Source organism: Scyliorhinus canicula, chromosome 10 (assembly GCF_902713615.1).
Source record: "Scyliorhinus canicula chromosome 10, sScyCan1.1, whole genome shotgun sequence".
In the NCBI taxonomy this organism is placed as follows: domain Eukaryota; kingdom Metazoa; phylum Chordata; class Chondrichthyes; order Carcharhiniformes; family Scyliorhinidae; genus Scyliorhinus; species Scyliorhinus canicula.
Window position 1 is genome coordinate 108,151,139 of NC_052155.1, and position 27,570 is coordinate 108,178,708.

The window sequence follows — 27,570 nt, forward strand, 5'->3', positions numbered from 1 at the left end:
AAAGCAGGATAAATCCAATCCAACCCAACCCCCATCAGTCTACTCTGTATCATCAGCAAAGTGCTGGAAGGGATCATCAACACACTGCCAAGCAGCATTTGCTGAACAATAACCTGTTCCCTGATGCTCAGTTTGGGTTCTACTAGGATCACTGAGCTCCTGACCTCATTTTAGCCCTAGTTCAACAAGAACAAAAGAGCTGAATGCCAAAGGTGAGGTAAGAGTGACTGCCCTTGACATCAAGGCAGCATTTGATTCAGTATGGCATCAATGTGCCCTAGCAAAACTGGAGTCAATGGAAATACTCTTCACTGGTCATACCTAATGAAAAAGGAAAATGACTGCAGTTGTTGAGTTCAGTTATCTTAGCTCCAGGACATCGCTGCAGGAATTCCACAGGGCAGTGTCCTAGGCCCAGCCATCTTCTGATACTTCATCAATGACTTTCTTTCTATCATAAGTTCAGATGTGGGAATGTTTGCTGATTATCTCACAATGATTAGCACCATTCTCGACTCCTCAGGTACTGAAGCAATCCATGTCCAAATATAGCATGACCTAGACAATATCCTGACTTGGGCTGACAAGTGGCAAGTGACATTTATGCCACACAACTGGCAGGCAATGGCCATCTCCAACAAGAAAGTAATCAACCATCACCCTTTGATATTTAATGATGTTACCATCGCTGAACCCCCCCCCCGCCATCAACATCCTGGGTGTTATCATTGACCAGAAACTGAACTGGACTAGCCATATACTGTGACTACAAGAGGTCAGAGGTTAGGAATCCTGCAGCGAGCAACTCACCTCCTGACTCTGTAAAGCCTGTTCACAGTCTACACTGTACAAGCCAAGTGTGTGATGGATTACTTTCCCATTTCCTGAATGACTGCAGCTCTAACACTCAGGAAATTTGGCACCATCCGAGGCAAAGCAACCCATTTGACTGGCACTTCTTCCACAAATATTCACTTCCTCCAGCACTGCGTACAGTGGCAGCAGTATGTACCATCTACAAGTTGCACTGCAGGAACTCACCAAGGCTCCCTGAACCACACCTTCCAAAGTCATGACCACACCATCTAAAAGGACAAGAGCAGCAGATACATGGGAACACCACCACTCTAAGCCACTCACCATCCTAATTTGGAAATATATCACGATTCCTTCACTATTGCTTGGTCAAAATCCTGGAATACCCCTCCCAACAGCACTGTCGGTGCATCTGGACCACATGGACTACAGCAGTTCAAGAATGCAGCTCACCACCATCGTCTCAAGGGCATTAGGGATGGGAAATAAATGCTGGTCCAGACAGCGAAATGAATTTTAAAAAGTATTTGATGAGTTGCGAATGGTACTGAACATAGCACAATCATCAGTGAACATCCCACTTCTGACATTATGGGAGGAAGGTCATTGATGAAGCAGCTGAAGATGGTTGGGCCGAGATCACCGCCCTCAGGAACTCCTGCAGTAATGTCCTGGAACTGAGATGATTGACCTGAGAGTGTGTTGGAGGCAGGTTCAATCAAGGCATTTAAAATGGAATTAATTAGACTATTATTTGAAAAGCAACAATGTACAGGGTTATGGGGAAATGGTAGGAGAATGGCACCAAATAAATTGGTCATTTGGCAAGCTGGTATAGACATGATGGGCCAAGCGGATTCCTTCTGCGCTGTAAAAATGCATAAATAGTTTTGTGATTAGAACTGTAATTTTAAAGATGAATATGCCCTTACCTGTCTCGTGTAGCTTTAGCTAATTTATCTTCAGATTTTCTATCATGGGTGTCCAAACCAAGCATAAAACTACCTCGACCAAGCTGGGCTTCCGACTGTTCCAGCTTTTCAGACAAGTCAAAGACCTGTCCTGTGGTGTAATCAGCATTCTGCAATGAAAAATGCAGAGGATTTTTATGAAGTGCATTTTTCCACATTTTTCTGATGCTTAAATAATCTGCTAGTGTCTCCATTGATGAGAGATTGTAATAACAATATGACAACTTTACATGGGCATGTAGAAGTGAGGATTTTTAACAAATGTATGGCAGCATTAATACCATGTATGACTTCAAAATGAGGGCCATTACATTCGTCCAGCCTAGTCCAAATATTCATAATGTCATCTTGTTTCACCTGAAGTTTAGAAGTGATCTTAAATTCCTGTAACACCAAATGAGGTCAACCAATAATATATTTTAAAAATATTAAATTTCAAATCCCTGTTATTTTCTTTCACACATATGAATTTACCTACGCATTTATACTTTGTAACTTACCGGTTTTAAAATCGAGAACAAAGTGACAACATAATACTATACAAATAATATGGGGATGTACATCTACAGTACTGAGTGGAGGAATGGGTTTTAACTTTACTTCGGATTGTAAGATTTTGATAATAGTATAATATTTGAGGATTTTGTTAGGGTGGACTAACTTTTAAGTTATCCAAATTTAAAATGGTCAGAAGCAATTTCTGTGGGGTGGCATGATGGTGCAGTGGTTAGCACTGCTGCTCTCACGGCGTCGAAGACCCAGGTTCAATCCCGGCCCCGGATCACTCGGGAGTTTGCACATTCTCCCCGTGCCTGCATGGGTCTCATCCCCATAACCCAAAGATGGGCAGATTAGGTGGATTGGGCATGCTAAATTGCCCCTTAATTGGAAAACATAATTGGGTACTGTCAATTTAATAAAAGGAAATTTCTGTTAGACAATTAACAGTCAAGGTAATTGGGGAACAGGAAAGCAGTCGTTTGTGAGAAGCTATACTTGATGAATTTATGACTCCATTGGTGCTGAGAAGTCAGAATTAAAGAGTTTTTCTGTTTTGAAGGAACAGTGAACAGGTTTGAATTTCTAGCATGTAAATTCCTCATAGTGGCAATGTACGACCCACATTGATATTCCAAAACCTCTCGTCTTGCCCAACCTTCCTCACTTAGGCTAGGTGAAATAGGAGCAGCAAAGCTGGCGAAAGTGTCCTTGTTGCCACAGTTTTACCATTGCTTCAATCGTATACTTCTTCTGAGACACGGTTCATCATTACTTCTGAGTTTGAAGAAAACAGACGCATGCTGTGCTATCAGCATTCAAGGAACCCTGGACCTTTGACGATAGAGAATCCAGGCTGTCTTCACTACTTCTTGTTGAGCATATTTACATTTATTTAATAAATTCTGCTTAATTCAGAAATAGTAGTCATTCGTACCTTAGGTCAAGCACATCTGAGGATCCTAACATTAGAAATAAAAAAAATTGGACCAAGAGTTTTTCCTAATCAGAAGGGATTTATACCGTGAAACCCTCAAACCTTACAGGATGGTTACTTTGAAATCTGCAGCATCGCAGCTCGGGTGGAGCTGCTTGGGTGTGGCACCATTGAGCAATTCCAAAGCCGAGCATTACTATGGGCGGGGGAGAGGGAGAGATTGCCGTTTGCTAAGCAATCGTTGCAAATATTAAATGTTTATGACCGTTTTCTTGAATGCATTGGCATCGGTTTCTTTGCCTGTGCCTCTTTCTTTGTATAATTCTTTCTGCATCCGGGCCCCCTTTCTTGTCTCACAAGTGTCAGCAATTAGTGTCAGCCATGGTTCACAGTTGGTAACACACTCACCTCTGAATCAGTTGGATATAGGTTCAAATCTCACTCCCGAGACGTCAGCACAGAAATCTAATCTAACACTCCAGTACAGTATTGAGAGAGATGTCATGTCTGTGATGGAACATTAAACTAAGACCCTGCCTGCTGTTTCAGGTGGATGTAAAGATCGCATGGCATTATTTCGAAGAGCAGGCAAGCTGTTCTCAGAGGCTAATATTTATCCGTCAATCAACACAAAAGGTTATTGGTTGCTACCAATTACTGTTTGTAGGAGCTTTCGGTGCACTGATTGGCTGCCATATTACAATAGCTACACTTCAGAAGTGCTTTATTTGCTGTACAGCATTTGGGAGGTTGGGTTTTTGTGAAAGGAGCTGTACAAGAAAATAGGTAATTAGAAGCAATATTTGCTTTCCAATTCAAGATAGGATGGAGACTCTGGTGTGAGGTGATGCGGCGATTGACTCAACCCCCTCCTGTGCAAGAATGTGTTTGATACAATTTAAAGTTGTGCACAAGGTCCACATATAACATAATAATCTTTATTGTCACAAGTTACATTAACATTGCAATGAAATTACTGTGAAAAGCCCCTGGTTGCCACATTCCGGCGCCTGTTCGGGTACACCGAGGGAGAATTCAGAATGTCCAAATTACCTAACAGCATGTCTTTCGGGACTTGAGGGAGGAAACCAGAGCACTCGGAGGAAACTCACAAGCACAGGGAGAACATGCAGACTCCGCATAGACAGTGACCCAAGCTGGGAATCGAACCTGGGACTCTGGCGCTGTGAAGCAACAGTGCTAACCACTGTGCTGCATGACTTGGGCTCAGATGAGTGGGTGTTTTCCAGGGGTAACAGATGGATGTGAGAAGTGCAGGCTGGGACCGGCGAATCATGCTCACATGTTCTGGCAATGCGAGAGGTTGAAGAGCTACTGGGGGGCGGTGTTCGGGACTGTATCAAGGCTGTAGGGGTTGAGGTGAAGCTGAACCCTCTGGTGAGGATCTTTGGGGTGTTGGAGGTGCCGGAGCTGCTGGAGGGGAAGCATGTAGATGAGAAATTGGACGGGGCTGAGGAGTGAGCCTTCGCCTCTCTGATCTCCCAGCGAAGGATTCTTTTGAACTGGAGGTCAGGTATGCCACCAGGGTATGAGGCCTGGTTTGGGGATCTGTACGTGTTTCTCTAGTTGGAGAAGATCAAATTTGCCTTAAGGGGTCAGAGGAGAGCTTCGAGGTATGGTGAAGGCCGTTCATGACAAACTTTGAGGAGCTGTTTGTCGCGGGCGGGGGGGGGGGGGGGGGGGGGGGGGGGGGGTTGGTTAAAAGGACTATATTTTGCTTTTTTCCCCAAGTGATTTTTTTCCCTTGTGTTTGGAATAAAATATCTTTAATAAAAGAAACAAGAAGAATTAGGATGGGGAAAGCTGATTTATCTGCGTCCTTTGTTTAGTATACTTCTGAAGTTACCAAAATCATTAATACGAGGAAGGTTATTGGGCCAAATTTGATTATCCATTACAAAGCACCCTACATTTTCCCACTGTAGCATCCAATTGTTTCTTAAACGATTACATGGATTACAACCAATGTTAAGAGAATTTGCTCCATGCATTGATTATTCTTTGTAAATAATAATTTCCTGTTACAAATTATGAATTAGACTGCCAGATTGAACTCATTCCAATCTCAACTTAATATGCCAACATATCCTTTTCATCCTCGTAAGCATCTTGGATACCTCTAATAGTTCAGCATACTTTCAGGCTGAGAAGCCCAAGTTTAGAAATATTCTTATTCTCCTCCTTTTCCACAATTTCATCCAAATTTACACTCACCAACAAACAATCAACGGTAACAAATACAATGTCAATCCCCGGTCAACAATTCCTTCCTCCCACCAATCCCCAAACAACCCTCAACATTTCAAATACAAACATCAAAGAAAAGGAATCATAAATCCACCATCCACCCATAGTCACCAACAACATACACAGTCTAAACCCCTCCACCCCACACCCCCTAATGTCCGATGTCGTCCAACTCCTGAAAGTGCATAATAAACAAAACCCATGTATTGTAGAACCCTTCCATCCTTCCCCTCAACTCAAAACTTCACTTTCTCGAATGTTAAAAACTCCAACAGATCCCTCCGCCATGCCAGGCCACAGGGTGAGAAACTGACCGCCATCCCAACAGGACACACCTTCAGGTGATCAGCGAGGCAAAGGCGAAAACATCTGACTCTGCACCTACTTCCCACCCCGGCCGATACCCCAAATAGGACTTCCAGGGGACCCGGTTCAAGCTTCATATGTACCACCTGCGAAATTACCCTGAACACCTCCCGCCAATACCCCTCCAGCTTTGGACATGACCAAAACATATGACCATGATTTGCGTCCCAAACCCCCACCAAACATCCTCTACCTCCTCAAAGAGTCGGCTCATCCTCGCCTTTGTCAGGTGCACCCCTATACACACAGGAAGTTGAAGCATTCACCCTCCGGAGCACCTCACACCACAACCCCTCCTCCATGCCCTTTCCCAACTCTTCCTCCCATTTTGTCTTAATCCCTCCAGCAATGCCTTATCTTCTCCCATAATCACCACCACTACCCCCTTCTCCATTTCCCCCTGTCATTAGCATCTCCTCCAACAGTGTGGGGGCCAGCACCACAGGAATGCTTTCCATATATCCTTCTCAGTGAAATCTCAGACTTGCATATACCTAAACATTTCTCCCTGCCCCAACCCATATTTCGCTCCCAGCTCCTCCAGACCTGCAAATCGGTCCTTTAAACACACTAACTCCCTTCTCCTCCCATCTCTGAAAACTCCCAACCCACTTCCCTGGCTCAATTCTATGATTCCCCCGGATCGGGATTTCCTTGACCCCGCCCCCAGCCTAAAGTGCTGGCGCAACTACCTCCAGATTTTCAACGTCGCTACTACCACCAGACTCCCCGAGTATTTCCCAGGGACCATCGGGCACGGCGTTGTTGCTAACGCCCTCAGCCCTGAACCCCTGCACAAACTCTCTTCCATTCTATCCCACAGGGAGTCTCCCCCACCTCTAACCCAGCTCCTCACCTTCTCAGCATTCGCCGCCCAGTAATAATGTCATAAATTCAGGACACCCAACCCTCCTGACTGCCATCCTCTCTGCAACAGCACCTTCCTAATCCTCACCACCTTCCCCCATTCATATAAACAAGGTAATCATCTTTTCAATCTCCTTGAAAAATGCCTTTGGCAGGAAGATTGGCAGGCACTGAAAAATAAACAAAAATCGCGGCAACACATTCATTTTAATTGCCTGTACCCGGCCTGCCAGCTACAGAGGAAGACCATCCTACCTTACTTCACCCTCCCCACCAAACTAGTAATGTTATACCTATGGAGCCCCCCCCTCAATCCCATGCCACCTGCACCCTCAGCTATCTAAGTGAGTCACCGCCCCTGGCTCAGACACCACAAAATATTCACTTTTATCTAAATTTAGCCATACCCCGAAAAAGGTATACCTCGAAGCAGCTCCAATATGCCACCGATTGGCACACTTGGTTCTGATACATACAATAGCAGGTTATCCACATACAAAGTGACCCTATGCTCTACAACCCCCCCCCCCCCCCCGCACTACTCCTTTCCACACCTACGAACACCTAAACACAATGGTCAAAGGCTCAATCACAAGCGCGAACAACAGGGGGACATAGGATATCCCTGCCTGGTCCCACGGTATAGAGCAAAATACCCCAAATTCATGTTATTCGAGCGGACACTCCCCCTCAGCTCCCTGTACAGCACTCTTATCCAATCTACAAATCGTGGCCCAATCCCAAACTGTTCCAGAACTGCCATCAAATATCCCCACTCTACTCGGTCTACCGCCTTCCCGGCGTCCAATGCCACAATCACTTTGGTCTCCCTACCCTCCACCGGTGCCATAACCACATTCAATACCTCCTAATGTTTGAAAAGAGCTGCCTCCCCTTCACAAACCCCTTCTGATCTTTCCCTATCACCTTCAGGAGACACTTCTCCAACCTCCACATTCTGTTTGATCCTTATCCTTCTTGAGCAACAGGGAGATTGATGCCTGCCCCAAAGTCTGTGGCAACGCCGCCTTCTCTATCGCCTCCTCAAACATCCCCACCATCAGCGGCACCAACTTATCTTTAAATTTCTTGTAATACTCCATTGGAAACCCATCTGGTCCTGCTACCTTTCCCGATTGCATTCTTCCAATCGCATCTTTTATCTCCTGCTCCGCTCTTGCCCCCTCCAATATGGCCCTATCCTCCTTCCCCAACCTCGGGTATTCCAAACCATCCAAGAGTTCCTGATCCTCCCCCCGGTGGCTCTGACCTATACAATCTCTCGTAGAATTCCTCAAACACCCTATTAATCTGATTCGGAGCCACCACCAACTTCCCTGCCCTATCCCATACCTGAACAATTTCATAGAATCATAGAATTTTCAGTGCAGAAGGAGGCCATTCGGCCCATCGAACCTGTACCGACCCTTGGAAAGAGCACCCTACCTAAGCCCACACCTCCAACCTATCCCCATAACCCAAGCTAACATTTTTTGGACACCAAGGGCAATTTAGCATGGCCATTCCACCTAACCTGCACATCTTTGGACCTTGGGAGGAAACCAGAGCACCCGTTGGAAACCCACGCAGACAGGGGGAGAAAGTGCAAACTCCGCCCAGACAGTGACCCAAGCCAGGAATCGAACCTGGGACCCTGGAGCTGTGAAGCAATTGTGCTAACCACTGTGCTACCGTGCCCCCCATTTCCCTCGCTGCTGCCTCCCTCCGAAGCTGGCCTGCCAACATGCACCCTGCCTTCTCACCATATCTGAAAACTGCTCCCCTCGCCCACTTCAAGTGGCGCACCGCCTTCCTTGTGGACAGTCGGTCAAAGCTCCCCACCCAGAATCCCCCCTCTTGAAAATACCTCACCAAATATCGATCCCCCCCCCCCCACACTTTTCACACCTCCTAAGCCCATCAAAACCTGTTCGCCTGGCTTCAATGTCCACAGCCCCTCCCCCCACCTCACCTCTGGTCACTAGCCAACTTAAGTTAGCTACCACGGAGGCCCCCTCCCAAGGCTTTCCCCCCCCCTCCTGCCCTGTCCCAGGAAACAATAAAACCCAAACATCTCAACAATATAAAATAAAACAGTCACAACAAAGAATGACAATCAAAAACTTAACCTCTATAACAACGTGAAGTAAAAAACAACAATATAGGTCAAACAAGAAACATTTATACACTCTCCTAACTCCCCATTCACAGTCCACAACCCCTCTTCAGTTCCATTCTTCACTTCTGTCCCAAGCCTTCTGCCTTCACGAATGACTCCACCACCTCGGAGTAGAAATCTCTAGCATTGTGGGCCACCCTCAGCTTCGCTGGATACACCACTCCAAATTGCACCCCGCTGTTGTATAATGCCGTCTTTACTCGGCCGAAAGCCGCTCGCCTCTTTGCCAGCTCCACTGTCAAGTCCTGGTAAACGCGAACACCAGCACAGCCCACTGCACTTCCCGCTTCTGCTTCGCCCAGTTCAAAACCTTCTCCTTCATGTGGTTCTTTTGGTAGCAGATGATCACTGCCCTTGGCGGTTCATTTAACTTTGGCTTCCTCCTGGCAACCGATGGGCTCGGTCCAGTTCATACAGAGAGGGCTCCTCTCTTTCCCCCCCCCCCCCCCCCCCATCAGCTCTGCCAAACATCTTGGCAAAGTACTTTGTTGGCCTCGAGCCCTTCACCCTCCCCCCTCCCGGGCAAGCCTACAATGCTCAAATTTTGCCACCTCGAGCAGTTCTCCAAGTCCTCCAGCTTCTCTCAAATCCCCTTATTGGCCTTGACCACCTTCCACAGCTCATCCCCCATAGAGGCGAGTTGGTCTCCTCCACTCCCTTCATCCTCTCGCCCTGCTCCCTCACATCGGCCGGTCTTCGCCACAGCTACTCTCACCGGGGCAATTACCTCCTCCACCAATGCCTTCAAAGCCACCGCCATCTCCTTCCTCAATGCTGCCATATGCTTCGCAAACTTCTTCTCCAGCTCCAAAGAGCACGGTAGCGTAGTGGATAGCACTGTGGCTTCACAGCGCCAGTGTCCCAGGTTCAATTCCCTGCTGGGTCACTCTCTGTGCGGAGTCTGCACGTTCTCGCCGTGTCTGCGTGGGTTTCCTCCGGGTGCTCCGGTTTCCTCCCACAGTCCAAAGATGTGTAGGTTAGGTGGATTGGCCATGATCAATTGTCCTTAGTGTCCAAAAAGGTTAGGATGGGTTATTGGGTGAGGGGATAGGGTGGAAGTGAGGGCTTAAATGGGGGTCGGTGCAGACTCGAAGGGCCGAATGGCCTCCTTCTGCACTATATGTTCTATGTTCTAAAGACATCACCTCAGTCATCTTCGCTGCTGTGAGCAGTGCGGCTCCACCCAGCAGTCCAGCCTCCGCCATCTTGCTAGCTCCCTGGTTGCCCCTCTCACTCGACGGTGAACACTCACTCCCTCCCTTGTTCATGGCTGTTTTCCTTAAACCTTTTGACATCCTTTGCCTTCTCTATCTTCCTACCTTCAATCATTTGCAAATTGCCTCCAGGACTGGACTTCAAAACTCCGAAAAGCACACCTCAAGCAGAAGCCACCCAACATGCCGCCACTGGAAGTCTGAGAAGCCCAAGTTACTTCAGTTTTTCTTCATTATTCAAACTGGTATTTATTTTTGCTACACTATCTCAGCACTGCATTATCTCCATTGTGTTTCAGTTATCAGAACTGGTTGCACTACCAATGTCGGACTAGACCGCTACAAGTGGATTCTGACTTCTTCTTGATCAGTCTACTGTTTTGGCAATGGAGTTCAAATTCTATGATTACAATTGCCATTGTTTGGACATTAGTGTTTGCTATTGTTTACTATTATGAGTATTAAGATTTGCAAGCTCTTGGCTAAATTATAGAGTAGGTTTGTCATGCATCTTTCTTTCCTATGTGCAATGCTTTGCTCGTCTGCATTAAATTTAGTTTGCCATTGTTATACCCAAGCAGTTGTGGGTCTACTCATTTTATAATTTGAGTTGTATCTGCCTCTGATTCACTACTTCTCCCAGCCTAGCATCAGACTTGATAACTGCACTCAGTTTGAGTCAGTCATTTATGTGAGAAATAAGAATTAGTGGTGGTCCCAACAACCGTTTTAAGGACAAGAATGGAGGCAAGCATTGTTACAGAGGTGGAAGGAGGTGATCTCGGTGATGGAACAGACAAGTAGTCGAAAGCTCATCTAAGGGTCATATATGACACCAAAGTTCTGAACAATCTAGTTCAGCCTCAAATGGAGAAGGACGGAGTCAATGGCTGGGTAACAGAGTTTGTGGCAGGTACAAAAGAAAATAGCTTTGGTTTTCCCAATGCAGTACATAGAATCATAGAATTTACAGTGCAGAAAGAGGCCATTTGGCCCATCGAGTCTGCACCGGCCCTTGGAAAGAGCACCCTACTTTGGGGCCTCACGGTAGCATGGTGGTTAGCATCAATGCTTCACAGCTCCAGGGTCCCAGGTTCGATTCCTGGCTGGGTCACTGTCTGTGTGGAGTCTGCACGTCCTCCCCGTGTGTGCGTGGGTTTCCTCCGGGTGCTCCGGTTTCCTCCCACAGTCCAAAGATGTGCGGGTTAGGTGGATTGGCTATGCTAAATTGCCCGTAGTGTAAGGTTAATGGGGGGATTGTTGGGTTACGGGTATACGGGTTACGTGGGTTTAAGTAGGGTGATCATTGCTCGGCACAACATCGAGGGCCGAAGGGCCTGTTCTGTGCTGTACTGTTCTATGTTCTATGTTCTATGTACTTAAGCCCACACCTCCTCTCTATTCCCGTAACCCCACCTAACTTTAAAAAAAAAAAATCTTTATTGTCACAAGTAGGCTTACATTAACTCTGCAATGAAGGTACTATGAAAAGCCCCTAGTCGTCACATTCTGGCACCTGTTTGGGTACACAGAGGGAGAATTCAGAATGTCCAAGTTACCTAATAGCACGTCTTGAGGGACTTGTCGGAGGAAACTGGAACACCCGGAGGAAACTCACACAGACACGGGGAGAACGTGCAGACTCTGCACAGACTGTGTCCCAAGCCGGGAATAGAACCTGGGCCCTTGGAGCTGTGAAGCAACAGGGCTAACCACTGGGCTACCGTGCCGCCCCAGGTAGGCAGTATTACAAATCAGAAACAATACAAAGATCTCATTCACCTGAGGAAGGAGCTGCGCTCCGAAAGCTCGTGTTTGAAACAAACCTGTTGGACTTTAACCTGGTGTTGGAAGACTTCTTACTATACAAAGATTGTAAGAGGTGATAATGAAGTAGAGCTGTGTCATCAGGGTACATATGGAAACTTGCACCGTGTTTTGGGATAATGTGCTGAGGGGCAACATGTATACAGAAATCTGGAATTTAAAGTCTAACGATGACCATGAAACCATTGTCGTAAAAACCCACCTGGTTCACTAATATCCTTTAGGAAAGGAATTCTGCCATCTTTACCTGGTCTGGCCTACGTGACTCCAGATCCACAGCAACGTGGTTGACTCTGAACTGCCCCTCAAGGGCAATTAGGGATGGGCAATAAATGCTGGCGCAGCCTGCGATGCCCACGTCCCATGAACTAAGAAAAAAAACATGAGAAATTGGAGGGGGCTGAGGATCGATCCCTGGGGATTCGAGAGATAATGGCGCAGGAACAAGAGGAGAAGATTATGCAGGCGATTCGCAGACCACAACTAGATATACAAGAATGGCCTTTCATCAGAAATCCATCAAAAAAGGTTAGCTGTTTCTCCCACCACAAATGCTGTCCGAGTATTTCCAACATTTCTTTTTAATTTAGATAGGAACGGAACCAGCCAAGAGCAATCACGTCTAACTGGATGAAGGAGGAGATGCATTGGATACGGATGGTGTGGTAAACTGTTTCAAAGGTTGTGGAGATCAAGGATGAGGAGTGAAAATGTACTTTTCTCACAATTATATAGGATGTTATCTGTTGACTTTGAAAAGGGCAGATTCAGTACTGTGGCAGGGGCAGGAACCGGATTGGAGGAATTTAAACCTGTTGTATGATTTTTTAAAAATTGCTCAAAGGATGTGGTTGGCACTGGCAGTTGATCATCCCTAACTGACTTAGCGAAAGGGGCAGTGCACTGCCCTCTTTAAATTTTGCAGTTCTTGTGAAGGGGCTGGTTTAGCACACTAGGCTAAATCGCTAGCTTCGAAAGCAGACCAACAGCATGGTTCAATTCCCTTACCAGCCTCCCTGAACAGGCGCCGGAATGTGGCGACTAGGGGCTTTTCACAGTAACTTAATTGAAGGGGGGTGGGGGCATGGTGGCCTGGCCCATCGATCTGCGGGTGGGCCTGTGCCGTAGGGGCACTTCTTCCTTCCGTGCCGGCCCCTGTAGGGCTCCGCCATGGCCAGCGCGGAGAAGACACCCCCTACGCATGCGCCAAAATACGCCGGCCGGTCTGCCCATGCGCTAACTTGCGCAGTCCCTTTGGCGCAAGCCTAGCCGCCGGAAGTGCAGAGAATTCCACTACTACTGGTCGGCCCGACGCCGCAGTGGTTCGCACCGTTTTTGACGCCGGCATTGGACCATCGCGCCGATTTGAGAGTATCCTGTCTCCAGTTTCAAGTGAATTTAATTTACTGTATCTGTATCTGGAAGGGTAAAACCTATAGTTAGATTCACGCTAGTCAAAGCTGTTTTTATGATTAATAAGGGGATCAGGGGTTATGGGGAGAAGGCAGGAGAATGTGGATGAGAAAGTATCAGCCATGATTGAATGGCGCAGCAGACTCGATGGGCCAACTGGCCTAATTCTGCTCCTATGTCTTATGGTCTTATGGGTGAGGGTTGTTTATGTTCCAACTGTGTTCCTATTGTGCTTACAGGGGGCTCAGACATAAAGAATAAATAAAAAGGCATAAGCATGAGGATGTTGCTCAGCAACTGGAGTCTTGTAAGGTAGAGAAGCTTTTAAGTTTTCGTTTTAGCTGAATGTGGAGAGTTGGAGATAGGGAGTGAGAAAGAAAGCAGCTCTCATAATTCTGCTAGCAGCAGTTGGTTTAGAAGGCAAAAGGGAACATTTCTTTCAGCTTTACTAGAAAAATAGCCATACCATGAGTGACAGTTAAGAAAACAAATGCAATACAAATTAAATCCAAACAAGAGTGAATATTTTGTGGTGTCTCGGCCGGGGGTGGGGAGCTACAATTCTATAGGGCAGGGACTCACTTTAGATACCTGGGGGTGCAAGTTGCTCGGGATGGGGAGGGGGCTCCGTAGTACAACATCTCTAGATTGGTGGGGAAGGTGACAGCTGATCTGGCAAGGTGGGATGGTCTCCCTCTGTCACTGGCGGGTCGGGTACAGGCGGTTAAAATGAATAAGTTGGTGCGATTCCTGTTTATTTTCCAATGCCTGCCGATTTTCCGGCCAAAAACATTTTTGAGAGATTGAGGGATGATTACCGTGTTCATATGGGGAGGGAAGGTGGCCAGAATTAGAAAGGTGCTACTACAGAGAGGAAGGCAGGCAGAGGGTTTGGGTCTTCCGAACCTGATGTATTATTACTGGGCGGCGAATGTGGAGAAGGTACGGAGCTGGATCAGAGGGGTTGACTCCCAATGGGTCAGAATGGAGAAGAGTTTGTGTAGGGGGGGTCAGGATTAAAGGCGCTAGCAACAACACCGCTCCCGACGGACCCGGGGAGATACTCACTGAGTCCGGTAGTAATAGCTTTGTTGAGAATTTGGAGGCAGTTTCGTAAACACTCGGGTTGGGGGCAAGTTCAAGGGAAATGCCGATTCAGGGGAACCAGCTGATCTGGCAAGGTGGGCTGGCAAGCACTTTCCAGGAGACTCATCCGGAGTGAGACTCGTACAGAGTGGAGAATTGAAATTTGGTAATTTGGTGCAGTGAGGTAATTCGGTGCAGAGTGTGAGGAGGTGCTCTTTAACCCTGGTAAGTGACTGGTAAGTAGTCTCTCTTTTTCTTTTCATTGTCTAATTTATTTATTTTTATTTTGAAATTGTAGTTGTTTAAGTTTACCAAGGGTTTAAGACATGGCAGGAGATCCCAGACCCGTGTCATGCTCCTCGTGTGCGATGTGGGAGCTCAGGGACACGTCCACTGTCCCTGGCTCCTTCACGTGCAAGAAGTGTGTTCAGTTGCAGCTCTTGTTAGACCGCTTGACGGCTCTGGAGCTGCGGATGGACTCACTTTGGAGCATCCGCGATGCTGAGGAGGTCGTGGATAGCACGTTTAGCGAGTTGGTCACACCGCAGGTGAAGGTTACTGAGGGAGATAGAAAATGGGTGACCAAAAGAAAGAGCAAGAGTAGGAAGGCAGTGCAGGTGTCCCCTGCGGTCATCTCCCTGCAAAACAGATATACCGCTTTGGATACTGTTGAGGGAGATGGCTCACCAGGGGAAGGCAGCAGCAGCCAGGTTCATGGCACCGTGGCTGGCTCTGCTGCACAGCAGGGCAGGAAGAAAAATGGCAGGGCTATAGTGATAGGGGACTCGATCGTAAGGGGAATAGACAGGCGGTTCTGTGGACGCAATCGAGACTCCAGGATGGTATGTTGCCTCCCTGGTGCAAGGGTCAAGGATGTCTCGGAGCGGCTGCAGGACATTCTAGGGGGGGGAGGGTGAACAGCCAGCTGTCGTGGTGCACATAGGCACCAACGATATAGGTAAAAAACAGGATGAGGTCCTACAAGCGGAATTCAGGGAGTTAGGAGTTAAACTAAAAAGTAGGACCTCAAAGGTAATAATCTCAGGATTGCTACCAGTGCCACGAGCTAGTCAGAGTAGGAATGTCAGGATAGATAGGATGAATGCGTGGCTCGAGAGATGGTGCAAGAGGGAGGGATTCAAATTCCTGGGGCATTGGGACCGGTTCTGGGGGAGGTGGGACCAGTACAAACCGGACGGTCTGCACTTGGGCAGGACTGGAACCGAGGTCCTAGGGGGGGTGTTTTCTAGAGCTGTTGGGGAGGGTTTAAACTAATGTGGCAGGGGGATGGGAACCAATGCTGGAAGTTGGAAGGTAGTAAAACAGGGACAGAAACAAAAGGAAGTAAGGGGAAAAGTGCAAGGCAGAGAAGACATAGTCAGAAATCCATAAGGGCGACAGTACAAGGTACAGTGACTGAGGGGAGCACAGTGAATAGGCCCAGTAATAACAAAAGGAATAAAACTGGAGATGTTAAGATTCAAAACAGAGGTAAAAAAACCAACATAAGTGTACTTTACCTGAATGCTCGTAGTATTCGGAATAAAGTAAATGAGTTGGTGGCACAAATCATCGTGAAGGACTATGATTTAGTGGCCATTACTGAAACATGGTTAAAGGATGGTCACGACTGGGAGTTAAATATCCGAGGGTATCAAACTATTCGGAAGGACAGAGTGGATGGTAAGGGAGGTGGTGTTGCTCTGTTATTTAAGGATGACATCCAGGCAATAGTAAGGGATGACATTGGTGCTATGGAGGATAAGGTTGAATCCATTTGGGTGGAAATCAGGAATAGTAAGGCGAAAAAGTCACTGATAGGAGTAGTCTATCGGCCACCAAATAGTAACGAGATGGTGGGGCAGGCAATAAACAAAGAAATAACTGATGCATGTAGAAATGGTACGGCAGTTATCATGGGGGATTTTAATCTACATGTCGATTGGTTTAACCAGGTCGGTCAAGGCAACCGTGAGGAGGAGTTTATAGAATGTATCCGCGATAGTTTCCTAGAACAGTATGTAATGGAACCTACGAGGGAACAAGCGGTCCTAGATCTTGTCCTGTGTAATGAGACAGGATTGATTCATGATCTCATAGTTAGGGATCCTCTCGGAAGGAGCGATCACAATATGGTGGAATTTAAAATACAGATGGAGGGTGAGAAAGTAAAATCAAATACTAGTGTTTTGTGTTTAAACAAAGGAGATTACAAGGGGATGAGAGAAGAACTAGCTAAGGTAGACTGGGAGCTAAGACTTTATGGTGGAACAGTTGAGGAACAGTGGAGAACCTTCCAAGCGATTTTTCACAGTGCTCAGCAAAGGTTTATACCAACAAAAAGGAAGGACGGAAGAAAGAGGGAAAATCGACCGTGGATATCTAAGGAAATAAGGGAGAGTATCAAATTGAAGGAAAAAGCATATAAAGTGGCAAAGATTGCTGGGAGATTAGAGGACTGGGAAATCTTTAGGGGGCAACAGAAAGCTACTAAAAAAGCTATAAAGAAGAGTAAGATAGAGTATGAGAGTAAACTTGCTCAGAATATAAAAACAGACAGTAAAAGTTTTTACAAATATATAAGACAAAAAAGAGTGGCTAAGGTAAATATTGGTCCTTTAGAGGATGAGAAGGGAGTTTTAATAATGGGAAATGAGGAAATGGCTGAGGAACTGAACAGGTTTTTTGGGTCGGTCTTCACAGTGGAAGACACAAATAACATGCCAGTGACTGATAGAAATGAGGCTATGACAGGTGAGGACCTTGAGACGATTGTTATCACTAAGGAGGGAGTGATGGGCAAGCTAATGGGGCTAAAGGTAGACAAGTCTCCTGGCCCTGATGGAATGCATCCCAGAGTGCTAAAAGAGATGGCTAGGGAAATTGCAGATGCACTAGTGATAATTTACCGAAATTCACTAGACTCTGGGGTGGTCCCGGTGGATTGGAAATTAGCAAACGTGACGCCACTGTTTAAAAAAGGAGGTAGGCAGAAAGCAGGAAATTATAGGCCAGTGAGTTTAACTTCGGTAATAGGGAAGATGCTGGAATCTATCATCAAGGAAGAAATTGCGAGGCATCTGGATAGAAATTGTCCCATTGGGCAGACGCAGCATGGGTTCGTAAAAGGCAGGTCGTGCCTAACTAATTTAGTGGAATTTTTTGAGGACATTACCAGTGCAATAGATAACGGGGAGCCGATGGATGTGGTATATCTGGATTTCCAGAAAGCCTTTGACAAGGTGCCACACAAAAGGTTGCTGCATAAGATAAAGATGCATGGCATTAAGGGTAAAGTAGTAGCATGGATAGAGGATTGGTTAATTAATAGAAAGCAAAGAGTTGGGATAAATGGGTGTTTCTCTGGTTGGCAATCAGTAGCTAGTGGTGTCCCTCAGGGATCCGTGTTGGGCCCACAATTGTTCACAATTTACATTGATGATTTGGAGTTGGGGACCAAGGGCAATGTGTCCAAGTTTGCAGATGACACTAAGATGAGTGGTAAAGCGAAAAGTGCAGAGGATACTGGAAGTCTGCAGAGGGATTTGGATAGGTTAAGTGAATGGGCTCAGGTCTGGCAGATGGAATACAATGTTGACAAATGTGAGGTTATCCATTTTGGTAGGAATAACAGCAAACGGGATTATTATTTAAACGATAAAATATTAAAGCATGCCGCTGTTCAGAGAGACTTGGGTGTGCTAGTGCATGAGTCACAGAAGGTTGGTTTACAAGTGCAACAGGTGATTAAGAAGGCAAATGGAATTTTGTCCTTCATTGCTAGAGGGATGGAGTTTAAGACTAGGGAGGTTATGTTGCAATTGTATAAGGTGTTAGTGCGGCCACACCTGGAGTATTGTGTTCAGTTTTGGTCTCCTTACTTGAGAAAGGACGTACTGGCGCTGGAGGGTGTGCAGAGGAGATTCACTAGGTTAATCCCAGAGCTGAAGGGGTTGGATTATGAGGAGAGGTTGAGTAGACTGGGACTGTACTCGTTGGAATTTAGAAGGATGAGGGGGGATCTTATAGAAACATTTAAAATTATGAAGGGAATAGATAGGATAGATGCGGGCAGGTTGTTTCCACTGGCGGGTGACAGCAGAACTAGGGGGCATAGCCTCAAAATAAGGGGAAGGAGATTTAGAACTGAGTTTAGGAGGAACTTCTTCACCCAAAGGGTTGTGAATCTATGGAATTCCTTGCCCAGTGAAGCAGTTGAGGCTCCTTCATTACATGTTTTTAAGGTAAAGATAGATAGTTTTTTGAAGAATAAAGGGATTAAGGGTTATGGTGTTCGGGCCGGAAAGTGGAGCTGAGTCCACAAAAGATCAGCCATGATCTCATTGAATGGCGGAGCAGGCTCGAGGGGCCAGATGGCCTACTCCTGCTCCTAGTTCTTATGTTCTTATGATCCAGGGAAGTGGGATGGAAATTTTAAGAGATGGGAGGAGAAAGGAATTAGGACACTAAAAGATTTGTTTCTTGGGGGTCGTTTTGCAGGATTGAAGGAGCTGGGAGCGAAGTATGGGCTGGAGCAGGGGGAAATATTTAGATACATGCAGGTTCGAGACTTTGCCAGAAAGGAGATATAGGGCTTCCCAGTAGAGCCGGCTTCCACATTGCTGGAGGAGGTGCTGACGACAGGGGGACTGGAGAAGGGGGTAGTATTGGCGGTGTATGGTGCTATTTTGGAAGAGGAAAAGGCGCCGCTGGAAGGGACCAAGGCAAAGTGGAGGAAGAGTTGGGAGAGGGTTTGGAGGAGGGGTTCTGGTGTGAGGTGCTCCGGAGGGTGAACGCCTCCACCTCGTTTTGATTTGATTTATTATTGTCACATGTATTAGTATAGTGAAAAGTGTTATTTCTTGCACACTATACAGACAACGCATACCGTACATAGGGAAGGAAGGAGAGACTACAGAATGTAATGTTACAGTAATAACTGGGATGTAGAGAAAAGATCAACTTAATACAAGGTAGGTCCATTCAAAAGTCTGATGGCAGTAGGGAAGAAGCTGTTCCTGAGTCGGTTGGTACGTGACTTCAACGTTTTGTACCTTTTTCCTGATTGAAGTAGGTGGAAGAATGTATGTCCAGGGTACGTGGGGTCCTTAATAATGCTGGTTGCCGGCACTTCCGGTGGCTGTGATGGAGTAGTAAGCCACACATTTGGGAGCTCCCGTTTTAAAGAGTCTTTTCGGCTCTTTTGAGAGCCCAAAACGGAAATTTTTCAACGTCTTCCGGTGGGGGAATGTGTGCTGAACGACTTTCCCCCGCAGTCCATGCCTCGAACTCGGAGTGGAAAGGGGGAAAAAACAGCAGCAGCTCCTCAGAAAAAATGGGGGAAGGGATCCAAGATGGCCGCTGACAAAGCTCCAGAGGAATGGAGGCTCTGGGCCCAGGAGCAACAAATGGATCTCCTGCGCTGCTTTAAAGAATTCAAGGATGAGGTACTGCGCTCTCTGCAGGAAACGAACAGAAGACTGTCAGAGAATCAGTCCACCCAGGGTGCTGCCATCAAGGAGTTGCAAACGCAGGCCACTGAACGAGAGGAGGAGGCCGTGGTCCTCGTGAGTAAGGTGGAGGGGCACGAGGCACTCCACAAGAAGTGGCAGGAACGCTTCGAGGAGCTGAATCACCGCATGAGACGGAAAAACCTGCGGATCTTGGGCCTTGCGGAGGGGCTGGAGGGATCGGACCGGACAGCCTACGTGGCTGTAATGCTGAATTCGCTAGTGGGGGCCGGGTCCTTCCATCTGCCCTTGGAGCTGGAGGGAGCGCACAGGGTGCTGGCCAGGAGGCCCAAGGAAGATGAACCCCCGCGTGCGGTGCTGGTGAGGTTCCACCAGTTCAGTGATCGGGAGTGCGTGCTGCTCTGGGCCAAGAAGGTGAAGAGCAGCAATTGGGAGAATGGGGTAGTACGGATCTACCAGGACTGGAGTGCGGAGGTGGCTAAGCGGCGGTCCGGATTAAATCGGACGAAAGAGGTGCTTTATAGAAAAAAGATAAAGTTCGGAATGCTGCAGCCCGCGCGCCTGTGAGTAACTTATTTGGACCGGCACCATTATTTCGATTCCCCGGAGGAGGCGTGGGCCTTCGTGCGGACGGAGAAACTGGACTTGAACTAGGGGTTGGGGGTTGCGAGGTCGGCTGTAAGATATTAGTGCTGGATTCTGCTGTTGCTGTGTTCTCTTTTTCTTCTGGTTTTTTTCGTCTTGTTTTAGTACTTTTGCAATTTTGATATGGTTATTTACGGAGGGGTTGTTCTGCTATGTTGTTGTTCTTGTACTGTGGGGCATTGTTTGGGCTGTGTATCTTGAGGGGAGGGTCGGGGGGGTCTGTTGTATTCTATGTCGGAGTGGGGGTATGGAGTGGGGCTGATATTTGGGATATTTGCGTCAGAAAGGTGTGGTGGGGCAGGGCGAAAGCGCGGGCTTTCCACTGGTTTCCCACGCTGCGGGGCTGGGGGGTGGAGACGGTGACGGGGGAGGCGGGGCCTTAACTGGTTCTTCCCCGCGCTGGAGAGGTGCCTGGAGGAGGGATAGATTGGGGGATGATCCCACTTCGGGAGGGGTCGGGCTATTGGCGGGAGTTTCCGGGTTCAGCAGAAGTTAGCTGACCCACGGAAGTACAATGGAGGACGGTTCGCGGCTGGGAGGGTTCCTAGCCTGGGGGGGGAAGGGAGGGGGGGAAAGGGGAATACCGGATTGCTGCTGGTAGGGCCAAGAAGGAGCTGGTGGGGGCTGGGGGGACAGAGGTGAGGGGTTGTCGCTATGGGGACGGGGTCAGGTAGGGGGTGCTGGCCTGGGGCGGGCAGTCGACGGGCTATGGCTAGCCGACGGGGGAGGGGGGCGGGACGCCCTCTGATCCGGTTGGTCACCTGGAATGTGAGAGGGTTGAATGGGCCGGTGAAGCGGTCGAGGGTACTGGCTCACCTGAAGGGACTAAAGGCAGATGTGGCAATGCTTCAGGAGACCCACCTGAGGGTGGCGGACCAGGTCCGCCTGAGGAAGGGATGGGTGGGGCAGGTTTTCCACTCTGGGTTGGATGTGAAGAACAGGGGAGTGGTGATTCTGGTGGGGAAAAATGTGTTGTTTGAGGCATCGGAGGTGGTGGCGGATAAGGGGGGTAGGTATGTTATGGTTAGGGGCAGGCTACAAGGAGAGAAGGTGGTACTGGCTAGTGTGTATGCCCCAAATTGGGACGATGCGGGCTTTATGAGGCGTATGTTGGGACGGATCCCGGATCTGGAGGCGGGAGGTCTGATCATAGTCTGATCACTAAAGTCTGATCACTTTAATACGGTGTTGGATCCTTCACTGGATCGGTCCAGCTCTAGGACGGGTAGGAGGCCGGCGGCGGCCAAGGTACTGAGAGGGTTTATGGATCAGATGGGTGGAGTGGATCCATGGAGGTTTGTGAGGCCGAGGGCACGCGAGTACTCTTTCTTCTCCCACGTACATAGGGTCTACTCTCGGATAGATTTCTTCGTGGTGAGTAGGGGACTGATTCCGAGAGTGGAGGAGGCCGAGTATTCGGCCATTGCAATCTCCGACCACGCTCCGCATTGGAGATGGGGAGGTGGGGGGCCAACGTCCGTTGTGGCGGTTGGATGTGGGGTTGTTGGCGGAGGAGAAGGTGTGTAGGAGGGTCCGGGCAAGTATTGAGGGGTACCTTGAGGTGAATGATACGGGGGAGGTTCAGGTGGGGATGGTCTGGGAAGCCCTGAAGGCAGTAATTCGTGGGGAGCTGATATCCATCCGGGCACACAGGGAGAGAAGCGAGAGGAGTGAGAGGGATAGACTGGTGGGAAAGATGCTGGAGGTGGACAGGAGGTATGCAGAGGCACCAGAGGAGGGACTGTTGGGGGAGAGGCGCAGCCTGCAGGCTAAATTTGATTTGCTGACCACTAGAAAGGCGGAGGCACAGTGGAGGAAGGCACATGGGGCAGTGTACGAGCATGGTGAAAAGGCGAGTAGGATGCTGGCTCATCAGCTCCGTAAGCGGGATGCGGCTAAGGAGATTGCTGGAGTGAGAGACAAGAGTGGGAATGTGGTGCGGAAGGGGGTAGAGGTGAATGAGGTCTTCAAGGACTTTTACGGGGAACTGTACCGGTCGGAGCCAACGGGGGAGAGGAGGGGAATGGAGAGGTTCCTTGACAGGCTTTCTTTCCCAAAGGTGCAGGAGGAGAAGGTGGAGGGGCTGGGTGCGCCGATTGAGCTGGAGGAGCTAGTTAAGGGGATCGGGCAGATGCAGTCAGGGAAGGCACCTGGGCCGGATGGGTTCCCAGTGGAATTTTATAAAGTTTGTGGACCTAGTGGGCCCCTTGCTGGTGCGGACACTCAACGAAGCGTGGGAAGGGGGGACTTTGCCCCCGACGATGTCGCGGACGCTGATCTCGTTAATTTTAAAGAAGGACAAGGACCCCCAGCAGTGTGGTTCATACAGGCCCATATCTCTCCTCAACATGGATGCTAAGGTGCTGGCAAAAATCCTGGCCACCAGGATAGAGGACTGTGTGCCAGGGGTTGTACACGAGGACCAGACAGGTTTTGTGAAGGGAAGGCAGCTGAACACGAATGTGCGGAGATTGCTGAATGTCATTATGATGCCGGCGATTGAGGGGGAGGCAGAGATAGTGGTGGCGTTGGATGCGGAGAAGGCCTTCGATAGAGTGGAGTGGGGGTACCTATGGGAGGTGTTGGGGAGGTTTGGATTTGGTGAAGGGTTCATTAGATGGGTACGGCTGCTATATGAGGCCCCGATCGCGTGCGTGGCCACGAATAGGAGGAGGGCGGAGTACTTCCGGCTTTACCGAGGGACCAGGCAGGGTTGCCCCTGTCCCCCTTGTTGTTTGCACTGGCAATCGAGCCGCTGGCGATGGCGTTGAGAGATTCAGAGAGGTGGAGAGGCTTGGTGCGAGGTGGAGAGGAACATAGGGTGTCGTTGTATGCCGACGACCTGTTGCTGTATGTGGCGGACCCGGTGGGTGGGATGCCAGGAGTGATGGAGTTGCTAGCCGAGTTTGGGACCTTTTCAGGTTATAAATTAAACTTAGGCAAGAGCGAGGTGTTTGTGGTGCACCCTGGAGACCAGGAGGAAGGAATTGGTAGACTCCCGCTTAGGCAGGCAGGGGAGAGCTTTAGGTACCTGGGGGTGCAGGTGGCCAAGGACTGGGGGACTCTTCACAAGCATAACTTCACGAGACTGGCAGATCAGATGGAGGAGGAGTTCAGGAGGTGGGACATGTTGCCATTGTCGTTGGCGGGGAGGGTACAGTCCGTCAAAATGACGGTGCTTCCGAGGTTCTTGTTCCTTTTTCAGGGCCTGCCCATATTTATCCCCAGGGCCTTCTTTAGGAGAGTGACCAGCAGTATTCTGAGCTTTGTGTGGGCACATGGGACTCCGAGAGTGAGGAGGGTGTTCCTGGAGCGAGGAAGGGATAGAGGCGGGCTGGCACTGCCCAACCTTCTGGGGTACTATTGGGCAGCCAATGTGTCAATGGTGCGTAAATGGGTGATGGAGGGGGGAGGGGCGGCGTGGAAAAGAATGGAGATGGCGTGATGTAGAGGTACGAGCCTGGGTGCCATGGTAACGACACCGCTGCCGCTCTCCCCTAAGAGGTTTACCACGAGCCCGGTGGTGGCGGCGACCCTAAGAATCTGGGGACAGTGGAGACGGCATCGGGGGGAAACAGGGGGCTCGATGGAGGCTCCACTGGGTGGGAACCATTGGTTCATCCCGGGGAACACGGATGGGGGATTCAGGGGGTGGCAAAGGGCGGGCATCAGCAAATTGAGGGACCTGTTTATTGGTGGGAGGTTTGCGGGCCTTGGGGAACTGGAAGATAAATTTGGCCTTCCCCAAGGGAACATGTTCAGATACCTGCAGGTAAAGGCGTTTGCTAGACGACAGGTAGAGGGATTCCCTTTGCTGCCCTCGCAGGGGACGATGGACAGAATGCTTTCGGGGGTGTGGGTAGGAGAGGGGAAGGTGTCTGACATCTATAAGGTAATGCAGGAGGTGGAGGAGTCGTCAGTGGAGGAGCTGAAGGCTAAATGGGAGGAGGAACTCGGGGAGCAGATACAGGACGGGACTTGGGCGGAGGCCTTGGAGAGAGTCAACTCTTCCTCCTCATGTGCGAGGCTTAGTCTCATCCAATTTAAGGGGCTGCACCGGGCCCACATGTCCGGGACTAGGATGAGTAGGTTCTTTGGGGGTGAGGACAGGTGCACCAGATGTTCAGGGAGTCCAGCGAACCACGCCCATATGTTCTGGGCATGCCCAGCACTGGAAGAATTCTGGAAGGGGGTGGCGGGGACGGTGTCGAGGGTGGTTGGATCCAGGGTCAAACCAGGGTGGGGACTCGCGATTTTTGGAGTTGCGGTAGAGCCAGGAGTGCAGGAGGCGAAAGAGGCCGGTGTCCTGGCCTTTGCGTCCCTAGTAGCCCGTCGAAGGATTCTGTTACAATGGAAGGATGCAAGGCCCCCAAGCGTGGAGACCTGGATCAGTGACATGGCGGGATTTATAAAATTGGAAACGGTCAAATTTGCCCTGAGAGGATCAATACAAGGGTTCTATAAACGATGGCAGCCTTTTCTGGACTTCCTGGCTCAGAGATAGGTAACTTGGTCAATAGCAGCAGCAACCCGGGGGGGGGGGGCGCATTATTGTAGTGTTTATTCTGTAACTTTATAGTGTGTTAATTTGCGTTGTTGTTAAAATGCTGGGTTGTTCATGGGGATGGGGAGAATGTATATGATTGTTAATATTATTGTTATTTTCGGTATTTTACTAAGGTGCGTCAATGTTGTATAAAATCAAAATTTTTCAATAAAAATTATTTAAAAAAAAAATAATGCTGGTTACCTTTCCGAGGCAGCGGGAATTATAGATAGAGTAAATGGATGGGAGGCTGGTTTACGTGATGGACTGGGCTACATTCACGACTTTTTGTAGTTTCCTGCGGTCTTGGGCAGAGCAGGAACCATACCATGAAGATATCTGAAGTAATTTTCAGGTTTGAGAGATTTTACTATCGTCTGGAACAGGCGTTGAAATAAATATGGAAATTGATGGTTGGATCTTGGAGTTTGTGCAAAAGCAGTTAAGACAAAGGAAACCTGGAGGGGTATTTGTCAGGAATGCGGTGGAACATCAGGTATCACTTTATGCAGATCACCTACTTCTGTACATTACAGACCAGATTCCGTACATAGAGAGGGCAGCACGGTAGCACACTTGGCTAGTACTGTGGCTTCACAGGACCAGGGTAGCAGGTTCGATTCCCCGCTGGGTCACTGTCTGTGCGGAGTCTGTACATTCTCCCAGTCTCTACGTGGGTTTCCTCCGGGTGCTCCGGTTCCCTCCCACAGTCCAAAGACGTGCAGGTTAGGTGGATTGGTCATGATAAATTGCCCTTATTGTTCAAAGAGGATAGGAGGGGTTATTGGGATAGGGTGGAAGTGAGGGCTTGTGGGTCGGTGCAGACTCAATGGGCCAAATGGCTTCCTCCTGCACTGTATGTTTTATGAGAGCACAATGAAGATGCTTAATACATGTGTTCCTTCTCTGGACATCTGCCAAATCCTTTTTTATTAAGGTTAATTGATTTTTACTTTCATTTGGGCAGGCAAGAGTCCAGAATCTGCAGTGTTCTGCTCCGGAGAGACAGGCGGGTGGGAGGTTTGGCTCTCCCAATTTCTTTCTTTTACTATTGAGCTGCTGATGATATTCAAAAATTTGCAGTGGATTAGTGACCCAGATGACATCTGGGGCAAAATGGAGGCTCGTTCATGCACTACCTCTACTCTTCATGCCGTAAGTATTGCACCATTGCCAGTCTCTCTTGCTGGATTTTCCTTAAGTCTGGAGTCCATTATACAACCATTATACGAGAGAAACACAAAATATATTGCACAGAAATTCAACAGTGAAAAATAAAATGCCAGAATATCACAACAGCTTAAAAAACACTGCAATGATTTGTATTTTTTGTGGAGTGCGAATAAAGATAGCAGTTAAGGGTATTGCATTCACTGTATTGGTTGGCATTGTTTAAGGAGTAACTATAACTGTTGGTAGTTCAACAACATCACCCTTGTGCCCTTATCTCCAATGCCACCGAACAAAGTATCAAAGCACATTGATTTATCTTCAATTTTGCCAACTATGAAATATTTCGTCTGCCACAAATTCAACTATACATCTATAAACTATAAAAATTCATGCTGCCATTGTGTTCATTCAGATTTAAAATTCATCAATCTGATTTTATCACCATATTTAGTGAACCCCAACCTTTCAATGTAATCACAGAATCATAGTTATGGCGCAGATGGAGGTCAGTTGACCCATCGTGTCTGCATCAGCTCCCTAAACGAGCATCATGACTTAGTGTCATTCCCTGTTTTTTTCCCCATACCCCTGCACATTGTTTCTATTCAAATAATCATCTAATGCCCGCTTGAATTCCTTAACTGATCCGGTCTCCACTATATTTCCAGTCAGTGCTCGGTCCAGCCCCGCATGATTTTGAACATCTCCATCATATCGACTTTTAGCTGCCTTCTCTCCAAGAAGAACAGTCCCAACCTTTCCCATCTATCCTCATAACTGTAGTTTCTCATCCCTGGAACCATTCTTATAAACCTTTTCTGCACTCTCACCAATGCATTCAGATCCTTCCTATAGTGTAGCGCCCACAACATTCCAGCTAGAACCAACTAGTATCTTGTGCAAGTTCAGCATAACCTCCTTGCTCTTGTACTCTAAGCCCCTAAAACCCAGAATACTACATTGTGATGACTATAGGAATTTCAGCTATATTGTGCTTTACTTACTTGGCGCAGTAAGGGTTAAAAGCCTGGGTTAGTGTGTGTGACTGCTGTAATCATGCTTTAAAATAAATCCTAGTTTCACAGTCAAAGGTTTTAGGAGCCAGGGGTGTAATTAAGCCATGGTTAAAAGATTGGGCTAATGCAGTTTTGTTTGGATTAAGGGGATTCCCTGTGAAGTTAATTAGATTCAGCTATATAACTTGACGTAGTTACTGGATTGTATCAGGCATTTTTCAGTCGAGCTCCAGATGAAGCTGTGTACAGAAGTCAAGCAGTTTTCTCCCACTGCAGT

The 27,570-nt window shown here is 48.1% G+C and overlaps 1 protein-coding gene and 1 long non-coding RNA gene across 2 annotated transcripts in view; one reads left to right on the top strand and one right to left on the bottom strand.

The window, feature by feature from the left end:
• LOC119972596 overlaps window positions 1-10,656 on the top strand; it is a 65,517-nt gene extending 54,861 nt beyond the window's left edge. The window contains exon 3 of the long non-coding RNA XR_005462111.1: window positions 10,249-10,656. This is a non-coding gene — a long non-coding RNA (uncharacterized LOC119972596). The remainder of the gene's footprint in view (window positions 1-10,248) is intronic.
• The window catches only part of cops5 (COP9 signalosome subunit 5), a 100,478-nt gene that overhangs the window by 3,579 nt on the left and 69,329 nt on the right, over window positions 1-27,570 (bottom strand). The window contains exon 7 of the mRNA XM_038809532.1: window positions 1,749-1,897. Coding sequence (XP_038665460.1) covers window positions 1,749-1,897 — 149 coding nt within the window. The remainder of the gene's footprint in view (window positions 1-1,748; window positions 1,898-27,570) is intronic.